General features: G+C 33.0%; 1 protein-coding gene and 1 pseudogene across 1 annotated transcript; one reads left to right on the top strand and one right to left on the bottom strand.

Moving 5' to 3' along the window:
• The first annotated feature begins 6,506 nt into the window (after positions 1 to 6,506).
• Positions 6,507 to 7,720, top strand: LOC111303195 (uncharacterized). Its single transcript, XM_022899292.2, has one exon. The coding sequence runs from the start codon at positions 6,576 to 6,578 to the stop codon at positions 7,278 to 7,280; it is 705 nt and encodes a 234-aa protein (XP_022755027.2). The 5' UTR covers positions 6,507 to 6,575; the 3' UTR covers positions 7,281 to 7,720.
• LOC111311227 (peptidyl-prolyl cis-trans isomerase FKBP17-2, chloroplastic-like) overlaps positions 7,553 to 11,475 on the bottom strand; it is a 39,172-nt pseudogene continuing 35,249 nt past the window's right edge.

The raw sequence follows: 11,475 nt of genomic DNA, 5'->3' as shown, positions 1-11,475 counted from the left end.
CTTATTTGCAACAGTGCATAGTTGATCGAACATATGCCTTAGATGTTTCTATTTTTCTGTGCACATGTCTTTCTATAGCTCATTCTATTTAGTATATTTCTTGCATTAATTAGTAAAAGCTTTTACCTATGTTATGCGCTGATCCACTATCTTTTGTAGCATTTGGCTATGTTTGTGCACCCTAGTAGTGGCCTTTTGTCTTTCTTCCACCCTTGCTTTCAATAATTCATTTTTTTTAAGAGTCAGGCAAGATGAGTGTGACTAATGAATGTGTCTTATCTAGATCATTGAATAAGGCTTTCCATTGATCTTTATGCTCAGTAAGGCTTTGGATTTTCTATTCTTGTAGCTTTAAACTTTTTCTCATTTCTACCTTCAATTGCTTATCTTCTTGCTCCAGCTCATTTTTTTTAATTTGGAGTTTTCTTTTAGCCGTTTCCACTTTGAGCAAGGGATCTTAAAGAATCGACTTTGAAAAATGGTCAACTATTTGTTCTCGAGGAAGCACAATATCCTTGCCCCTCCTTATATGCCACACAATATATTTTGGGGTGACATCATAAGTAAACCTCCCCTGGTTAACCATGATAGTTTGTTTCCATGCCTTTTTGATCATTTCAATCATTTCATATGCATTTTTTTCAGTGAAAAAAAATTCTCATTGATTAAGTCCATAAGTTTCTGAAATAAATTGCTTGCATCTAGATTGGCCATAAGTAACAGTAGCCTATAAGCCTAATAAAAGAACCCAAGGTTGATTCCCACAACTATATAACACTATCTCATGATGCATTTAAAGTGCTCTTCAAATTATCTTTTGTCTATCAAGCACACAAAAATATGAAATCCATTTTTCTTTTGACTTTGCTTTAGGTCATGTGTTGCAACAAAACTCCTTGATTAGAATATTAGAACAAAGGTATGGTTTGTGAAATTGACTTTTTTCACACTCAATATGACTCTTCATCCACACATAAAGCAGTTGTAAGCACCCATTAAATTGACCTTTACCATTTCTATAATAAAAATCCAAGGAATGAATGATTTCTACTAAAATGGTTGGTGCTACATTGACTTTGTATTCTAACTGATCAATAAAGCTATTATTGCAACATTAGCATATCCAATGACTTTTGAAAAGATTACCAATCCATATAAAGCTATAGCCATTGCCATTAACCCCTGATTATCATTCAAATGCCCTTGGATGAAGTCTCACAGAAAACATCATGGGATAGCCTTACTTTCACCTTTTGTCTTGACATATGCATCAACTTGAGGCAAGCTAAGTCCTAGCATTTGGACAAGCTTTTTATGATAACCCACCTTATTTGACACATAAATCTTGTTTGTGTTTGACAAATCAAAGCAAACTAAGACCATGTACTTTTTAATTATCGACATTATATCTATTTCATTGAAGATGAAACACTTACAAGAAGGATCCCAAAATTGAAAAATGGGTCTAATCAAATTATTGTCCACATCCACTTAGAGTAATAAAGTTGTGTCTCTATATTTATTCTTAAATACCTCCTGCATTGTTGTTCTACTTATGCATCCTCATTACTTAGGTCAGCTAGGTCATTTTGTTGGAGATTGAGATGAACTTTTTCAAGCAATGATGAGTTAAAACTTTAAGGCAAGCAATCACCTTATTTTCTTTGACCTTCTTCTAACTTGATTTTCAATTAATGAGGAGATTCATAACGAACTAATGTGGACTTTGATTGCATTTGGCTTTCCATGGATGTAAGTGTGAGATCTGATTTATCAATAATTGATATGTGGCAAATATCCCTATATGAGAATGATGCAAATGACAATTTAAATATGACAATGAAAATGATGCATAGAATTAAATGACATTGAAATGATGCAAATGCATAAAGTCAAACAAAATGGTTAAATAATCAATATATCACACAAATTGTTCCTTTTTATGTCCTAACTTTGGGGTACATCTATCAATGGGTAGGAATAGCTTTATCTTAAAGCTGGCCTCTTAAGTGTAAATTATAAGTTGGGTTAAGTGACTTTGACCACTAAAGGTTCTCAAATTGTTCCTTACATCATTGGCCATCATAGACTAGTAAGACATTCCGATCCTCACCCATCACAGGCTACCAACGAAAAGGATTCAATTTGAGTGAAAGTATTTTGCTAGCCATTGCGGAGATTATCATCTCATGAGAGTTTATGTACTTTACTCCCTCTTAAGAAGGACAGAGTCTGGATATAGAGCTCATGTAATGCAAATGCATGTGATAGTGTGTGTGAAGGAACATAAAATTTTCAACCCCATAAATCAAATAAGAGACAAAAAAAAAAAGGGAAAAACATTAGTAAACAAATAACATAATCATTACATTTTAAAACCATTAGACCAAAGGATAGGATAAATTTAAAATTTATTGCTTGACTCTCTAGTTCATCCCCAATGGAGTTGCCAAATTGTCAAAACATATAAATCTGTAAATCTATAGCTAGACTTAATAAGAGGAGTCAAGCAATAAATTTTAAATTGGGGATGAACTAGACTTAATAAGAGGAGTCACCAATCTATAGCTAAACTTAATAAGAGGAGTCACCACAAATTCTTTTAATTAGGTGTGATCGGCCATATAATGAATCTATCCTTTTAAGGAGTTTTTAAGCTTAACTAAGGGTCATTAAAAGAATATGTTCTTGTCTACTAATCAGAATAGAGTTTATGAGTTCAGTTACATATGGAGAAGGTTATAACACTCCCACATGCCTATCCAAAGGGTGGTACCATTTTATTTTAAATTATCCTAAGGTCTTGATTCTAATGGTTTTAAATTTTAATGTTGAATATTAGAAATAATTCTTAAGATTTCTCCATCAATCTGGTAGAACTCTTAAAAATATTTTCTCACCTTAAGAGTATTTAAGAATCTCATTTATTTTCTTGAAAAGGCTCTATTATCGTAAAAAGTTTAATTATTTTTTATTTTAGTTTTCTTATTGAAAATATATCTAATTCATCTACCATTTGGGCCAAAATTAGAAATATCTTCTCACCTAGGAATTTTTTAGATAATCATCCATTTGTGATTACTACGAATTTCATCATCGAAATTTATTTTTTATTTTACAAGTTTTATTTCTAAATTTTTCACAATTTGGGCCAATTTAGAAATTTCCTTTTGATTTCTAAATTTTTCACCATTTGGGTCTATTTAAAACTTCACTTTTTTTTTTGTTGTTGTAAAGAAAATAATATAACAACTATTTTCTTGAAGTTTCATTTAAATTCTTCCACCATTAGGGACAAATTTAAAGAAATTTTTTACCTAGAGATTTCTTAGGAAATTTATTATTTGAAATTTCTAAGATTCTCATCCTTGGATAATTGTCAAATATTTTTATCCAAAATTTTTATTTGGAAAATAATATAATTACTTTTATTGAAACTTCACCTAAATTATTCCACCACTTGGGACAAATTTAAAAAAATTTGTCACCTAGAGATTTTATAAAAATTTACCATTTGAAATTTTTAAGAATCTTATTATTGGATAATTGGTATTTAATTCCAACATTTTTGTTAAAATTTCTTATTTTTTTAATTGAAAATAAATATTAATTATTTGTATTGAAACTTTATCTAAATTATTCCACCATTTGGGACAAATTTAGAAAAAAAATTTTCACCTAGAAATTTTATAAAAATTTACCATTTGAAATTTTTAAAGATTTCATCATAGGATAATTGTTATTTGTTCTCAAAAAATTTATTTTATTTTGTTAAAAAGCTTTTTAATTTTTCTTAAAATTTAATCATGCAAAACTACTTTAAAAATAAATAAAATAAAATAAAAAATGCAAAAAAATGGCTTGGCTCAGTAGCTGAAAAGGGCTAAGCTGACAACTCGACTTGGGGCTTGGCTTGAGCCATGGATAGGAAGGTTGGTCAAAGTGTGTCAAGCACTCGGGTCAGACTTTTCGCTTGCACAATGCACAGATCCTAAGTGAACTAAACCTCCAAAATAACATCAACATCATTTCAATGGGGTATAAATATCCTAAAACTTTTTTTTCCTTAGATTTCTCCTTCCCCTCTCTCTCTCTTCTTTTTTCTCTCCTTCTTTCTCTAAAAAATGATGAACACCATTTGAATCTTCATCGGGTTCTAAAATTTCTCATTGTAATCTGGGTTAGTTTGCTAGATGTTCACCAAAAGTTCACTGATTTTTGAAAAACTGACGTCGAATATTGGGAAACTCGTCAGAATATGGAAATCTCACTGGAAAGTAGCCGAAATCTTCAAATTTTGCTAAAAAATTCAACTAAAAACTAGAAATTTTCTAGAAAAATTTTCAAAAAAAAATCTTCTTTTTGACCCAAAAAATGTTCAAAAATTTTTGTATTCTATGGCTTTTTTTTTGTGCTTTTTGTTCTAATGTCTGTGTGTTTTTTTCTCTCTTTTTGTGTTTTTTTTTTGCCTGATTCAAGTCCATATTTATAGGGTTTGATTCAAAAATCCCTAATCCAAAAGGGATTTTGATTCCCCTTTAAAGTTTCCCTTCAGATTTTAAAATGAGGACAAAAAATGTTCCCTCATTTATCTTTTGTTCTATTTTCCTTCCTTGAGAAACTAGAATTATTAAAACATCAAGAAGATGTCATTTCCACTTTAAGACAGCCTATAAAATATTAAACACCTATCCAACGAAAGAAAATTGGATAAGTAAAAAGAAGGGTAAAAAATACCAATAACAAGTGTGAGAGAAGTATTAAGGGGCAATTACAATTAAGGATATGTAATCATATTATTAGAATTTTTTGAATTACGGTTTTGCTAGATAGATTACCGAATAGTTTCATGGTGTGCGAGTTTCAGGTAAAAAATTAATCCCATTTTTCAACATTGATGTTTTTGTTAAATAAAAAAAAATTGATTCGACCCATAAATACCTTTAATAAATTACAAAGGGAATGAATATTTGAAAAAAAAAATTATAGTAATATTATATGAATCTATATCTATATGTATATTTATTCATATTTGTTAAAAAATTTTAAAAATTGTGAAAATTTGCATAAGGATAGTTTATCATCTTAACATGTAGACTTATCAATTGAAAAATAAAATTAACATTATCTTATATACTACCTCACTTTAAAATTAGAGTTCCTACCTCTAATATATGTCTAGAGAGAGATACCAATAAATACTAAATCATTTTATTTAACAATATGTTTCACTCATATTATATTTATACTTTATGTATGTAAATATAACTTAAGGGATGTAAAATTTTGTGAAGATTATGTTAACTTTTCAATTAAATTTCAAGTTACAAATAATATTTTGTTGCATCAAAACATATAAATGTTGACTAATTTGGCTAACATCGAGCTTGGTAAAATGAAATAGTTGAATAATTAAAAAAATGAGATTATATATTCAGAAATACACATTGAATATTAAGATTACACATTGAATTTTGGTTGTCCGTCTATAATGAAAAAAGTCTTTGTGATTGTTCTATAGAAATGAAACAAAAAATATGGTAGAGCTAGGATTGTTATTGTATGAGGTCTACGCAATATATATATATGTATATATATATATATATATATATATATATTTCTTTTAGGAAAGAAAAAAGATGGTTTCATGTGCTCTGACCTATTACTAATGCAGAGCACTATCAAAGTGTTTCAAAGATGGGAAGGTTTATATAATATATTATAATATATAATATCTATTAAGTAAAAGAGTTCTTATCCTAGTGAAGTAAAACAACATTTTAAGAAATTGTTAAATATTCTTAAAAATTAATAAAGAAAACTTGGAAGAAAATTTAAGTAAACAAAGTAATTGATAATGAGATAACATAAATAGCTAATAAAATACTATTAGTTGAAACATAACTCGTAAATTATTTTATTCTGTATTTAATTTTAATAAGATTAGAGTCCAATTGGATTGGGGTTTGGGCAAAGTTTTCAAAAAGACAATTAAATTTGATTCCGTCTCACCTAATTCATAGACACTTCTAATAAACTACAAGGAGAATAAATATTTATTCATATTTATAGTTATTTATTTATTCATATTTATAAAATTATAAAAAAGTTAAAAAATTTTGAAAATTTACATAAGGATCAATTGAAAAATAAAATTAACATTCTGAAAGTGATAAATATTCTTTAAATTTAATAAAAAAACTTGGAAGAAATTTTAACTAAACAAAAGTAATTAATAATCAGATAACATAAATAGGTAATAAAATACATATTAGTTGGAATATAACTTGTAAATTATTTTATTTTATTTTTATTAAAATAATAAGATTGGAGGTGCAAAAAACTACAAAATTTGTATTGTAAATTATGTTATTTTTTTTTATTAAAATAATAAAAAATAAAATATTTTATTCTCCGTTTCTTCTTTTCCCATTAGGATTAGGATAGGCAATATATCTATAAATACAAGCGCATACCCTAGTCTTCACTCAAAGCAAACCCTAAGTTTTATATTGTTTTTCTGCTTTGATTCATTGCATTCCATTGCCCTTTTCTTCGAAGAGATTGTTTTGATAATGGCAAGACGCGAACCGTGGTTTCAACTGACGGTAGAATGCGACGTAACTCTCCCTCCTGTCCAGGGTCTTCACTTTTCCCAAACCGGATTTCTTCTTCAAATCCGTAAGTTCCTTGAGGACTATAATGGCAATGTTCGGGAGGATGATCGGGAGGAGGAATTCCAGGAAGAATTGGTTTTGCCAGAATTTGTTTTTGGCTCCAATCGGCACCGCAACTATGTAGCTCACCGTTTACGTGAAGCTGGATGGCGTACCGATCAGCGCGGCCTTGAAAGGATATTGGACGTAGTTTTCTCCGATGCGAAGCTGCTTTTAGAAAAAGAGAAGCAGAAGAAACAAAAGAAGAACAATTCTGAATTTGGCGGCATCCCCACAATAATATTACGCGTCAAGAAGATGGTGAGGCGGGAAGATGAGTTAGAGGCTCTGGCACTGGAGTTGTCAATGCAAGAAACTCCTAAGCCAGTTCCTGCGATGAAGGATTCCGTCAAGGCTTTGCGAAAAGTGAAGCTTCAACCTGAGGCTGATGGTCTTGGTGCTTCTACTGAAGAGTGCATGATTTGTATGGAGCAACTCTCGCCTGGAACAGAGGTCACTTGCATGCCTTGTTCGCATCTCTTCCATGGAGACTGTATTGAGAAGTGGCTGAATACCAGTCATCGATGCCCATTGTGCCGCTTTCCGATGCCAGCTAGTCCGTAATGTAATGGGAAGATTTATTTATTGGGTTTTTTTTTTTCTTTTTAAAAGTGCAGGATTTTGTTTTTAAGTTTTATTGTAATTGTAGTGTTTATCTCTTAACTATCCAATCTGGATTTATAAGAAGTTTGAATTCCTTGATAAATTTGCTTTTACTTTCATAATCTAACAGGGGGAAAAAATAAATAAACTCGTAAAACTGTGCAAGTGCACTAATTAAGTACATATGCAATTTAGTTTATGACTCTTTCCTTCAAAAAAGAAAAAAAAAAAGATCATGCGGGTGCAATGTAGACTTTATCTCAACCTCAACACTGTACTCAAGAGCGCCAGACGGTGGAATCTGGACACCAGAGCCTAAATCTGATCATTCTTTCCAAACCCCAAATTGGAGGAACTATCACTCTCCTTTTGCCTCCTGCTTTCATTGATCTCAACACATATTCTACCCCTTCACACATTCCCTTGCTGTAAGGCCTTGACCCCATTACTAGAGCAAGTGGCTTCTTCCCTCCATCAAATGTATCAACAAACACTTGACCACCGCCTTCAATTTTTCCCTTGAGATCAATCACCACCAAGTCTCTATTCCATGGAAAAGGCCCTCCACCAACTCTCAACTCATAGTACCTGTTTTAAATGCATATATATATATTATCATTTATTAGCCAAAGAAAATGCTGGCATTAGATATATATTTTAGGTGGTTAATCAAGTATATATAGACTAATTTATAGACAATGAAGAAAATATACCTTATGCCATTAGGCAACACGACCTCCTCTTGCTTCTCAACATCTTTGTCCAAAACAATGAGTGTGGTCAGTGAAGAAGGACTAGTCATCAGACTCATCATACACAGTTAGCAAGTTTGTATAAATTTTAACTACTAATTCATTTGAGAGGTTATTGAGTAAACTTTTGTATTTGATTTTCTACCCAAGTAAAAAAACTACCTAAAATGGTGCATTAAAAATAGCAAAGAATAGTTTGATACTTTGTGAATTTATGGTGGAACGTGAGAATTTCACAAATCATCTAATGTCCTTGTAGGTTGAACAAGTTTAAAGCATTTGACTTCAATGTGAAGATTCAAGGCTCTATCTTGTCCCTTGGATATATATGATTATAGTAATTTCTAAGGGAAGAAATCCATTGCCAAAAAAAATTCTATATCATTAATACAATTTATCTAAAGCGTTTCAAGACTTCCTAGTATGAAGGTGTTTGTGTCACGGGTCGAGACTTAAGCTCCGAACCCGTGCGGCTCCGAGACTCGAGCATTCACCCTTCTGACGTCCCGAATCAGCCTAATCGTCATGGTTCACACCCTTGTGAGGTATTGTCCGCTCTGCCTCCTTTGGCCTCACGGTTTTGTCCTACAAAAGGTGCCTCACAAGGAAGAGATGGTGTGAACCCTTTTATACCCTAGTAACCCTCCTATTATGTTCGATGTGAGATTTAGGACTCCCCCTTAGGTCCGTGACATTCTCTTGCACCCAACCTCGTGACGCCCTTATCACGGAGGCTGGCCACCCTGCCTACCTCCCTCGAGACGCTTGGCGTGGATTGAACGGTTTAGGGCTGGCTCTAATACCTCTTGTCACGGGTCGAGACTCAAGCTCAGAACCTGCGTGGCTCCTAGACTCGCGCATTCACCCTTCTAGCATCCTGAATCAGCCTAACCGCCACGGTTCACACCCTTGTGAGGTATTGTCCGCTCTGGCCTCCCTTGGCCTCACGGTTTTGTCCTACAAAAGGTGCCTCGCAAGGAAGAGATGGTGTGAACCCTTTTATACCCTAGTAACCCTTTTATTATGTTCGATGTGGGATTCAGGACTCCCTCTGAGGTCTGTGACATTTGTGCTGAGCTGACTTACTAAGAGTATAACTCTAAAATTAATAAGAAAGGGAAACAAAACGGTTAGGAATAAAAGCTAAGGGGTGTCCTTAGCATTTGTTCTCTGACGCTCAAGTCAAAGGTTGGCAAAAGTGGAAAAAATGAAGGAGAATAGAAAGAATAAAAAAGTATCAGAATATTAGATGGATTAAATGGTACCTAGATGTTCCTATTTATAGTTGAAAGTTGAGGGGTTTTGAGTAGCCTAAGCTGCCTAGGGTTAGCTTATGGTTAGAAATGACATGGAAAGTCGAGCCGACCAGTACATTGATTGTCTACTCAGAGGGTGACAAGTTAGCATCAAGGGGGCCTATTGGGTAGATTGGTGAGGTGGCTAAGCTAACGTGGCACTGTGACCTTAGGTTGGTTTGACATGTCAAGTTGGCCCAAAAGTTCAAAATGCTCCTATTTGTCTATTGGCAACTTTTAATGAAGAAAGATGATTAAAATGCCCTTTGGACCTAAAAGTACCTTTAACATTTTATCTTTCCACCCAGTAGTCTAAGTATCAGATTGACGAGTGTTGGTTTAGCTGATATGATGTGTGTTTGGCAATATTAAGCTTAAGTTTCTTGATTATAGGCTTTGAGAGCTTATCTGGTCATTTTGATCGTAAGTCAATGAGGTGGGTGACTACAAGTGCTGGTGTGAGGAAAGGTTGGATCAAGTAAGCCTATGGTCAGCTTCCAACATGTTATATGTGTGCCTGATGCTGTGTTTGGTTGTAATTCGTTGATCTACTATTACGATAGCCAATGCTAGACTTGTATAAATTCTTGGTTTGTAAATTTTGTTTATCTTTTGCACTATTGCATGGTCGACCTAGTCGATGTGATTGGCTTTGCTAAGGTGATTAATGTGTCCCTTGTGCAAATTGATTTGATGTTAAAAAGTAAATTTGCATTTAAAGAGAAAAGAGAAAAATTGGTGGTTAAATAAATTTAGGTTGAGAATATGAAAGGCCATCTTCGGTAACCACTTCTGCCATGTGTTACAATCTCAAGCATCCATTCAATCTCTAAGTCGGCTATATAAAGGGCTCCCAATGGCTTTTTCCTTACCTTATAACTTTTTTGCTCTCGTGCAAACCTAAGTTTACCGATCTCTTAGCCTTTTCCCAATTTTCTTTTGACCAATCTTATCCTTTTCATCCTCTTCAATTCATATCTTAACTCTTTTTAATTATGTCTTCTAGTTCTAGTGTATTTGGAGTTTTAAGTGGAACCAAAAAGAGGTCAGCTCAGCAATTAAGGTTCTTTAGATGGCAAGAACCTTTCTATCATTACAAGAAGAGACTATCGTCGAGCAATTTTCTCGTTGAACTTGATGTTTGTTGAGGATTAAAGGTAACATAAAAAGAGTGCTCATGTCACGGAAGAACGGGTCATAATGGCATGGATGAGCTTCTTGTTGCAATAGATTCTGAACTTGAAAGTTTTCCATCTTCAATGTTAAGGGTTATCTAGCTCTTCCAGTTGACATTCATTTTTTTCTTTAACTACCCTTTTTTAACGACAAACATTTGCTTCAATTTTTTCTCAACATCCATCTATGCTAACTTTAAGGTCTAACCCTAGTCCACATCATGGGCCTAAGAAGTTTGCTATCTCCCCTTCCTTTAATGTGATGGTGAGACTTTCTCCTGTTTAAATGTAGACCCCTACTACCTTTTTAGATAGTGAGTCATCAGGCGATGAGACCTTTGAAGGCGAACAAGTTATAGACAAGCAAGTAAAAGGGTATAACCAAGTCGAAGAAGAAGGGAAAGGTAAGGGGGAGGAAGAGGTTGCCTCAAGTGGTGATGCATACAACCTTATCCCTTTCATACTTCTTACAACCTAGGTGTAACCTTAAAAGATATGAAATAGAGTTTAAAAGGTAGGGCCAATCCCAAGGATTGCCCTAACATGTGCTTGATGCATCATTCTCGTACTTTGAAGGTTAAATTTGATCTTCCTAAAGAGGGTATAGCATAATAAGCATCGACTACTGATCATTAAGTTACTACGCCTTTGGATGCCAACAAGATTTAGGTGTACTAAGAGTTCATAATGGTTGGTCTAAGGTTCCCTTTGAATTTTTTTATTGTTGAACTTCTTTTTTCTTATGATTTAACAATCACTAAGTTCATCGTAATTCTTTTCGATATATAATAGGATTCATTATTCTTCGTAGGAAACTAGGTTTAGATCTCACAGTTCTTTTATTCAAGGAATCTTTTATAGTTGAGAAGCATGCCTATGATAGGAGTTGGTTTTATGTCACAGCTTGACTGGCAAAAAAAAAATTGTAGATTGA

This window comes from Durio zibethinus, chromosome 9, assembly GCF_047325235.1.
Source record: "Durio zibethinus cultivar Kanyao isolate XHJ-2024 chromosome 9, ASM4732523v1, whole genome shotgun sequence".
Lineage (NCBI taxonomy): Eukaryota > Viridiplantae > Streptophyta > Magnoliopsida > Malvales > Malvaceae > Durio > Durio zibethinus.
The sequence above is the reverse complement of the archived record's forward strand: the minus strand, read 5'-3'. Positions and strand labels throughout refer to the sequence as shown.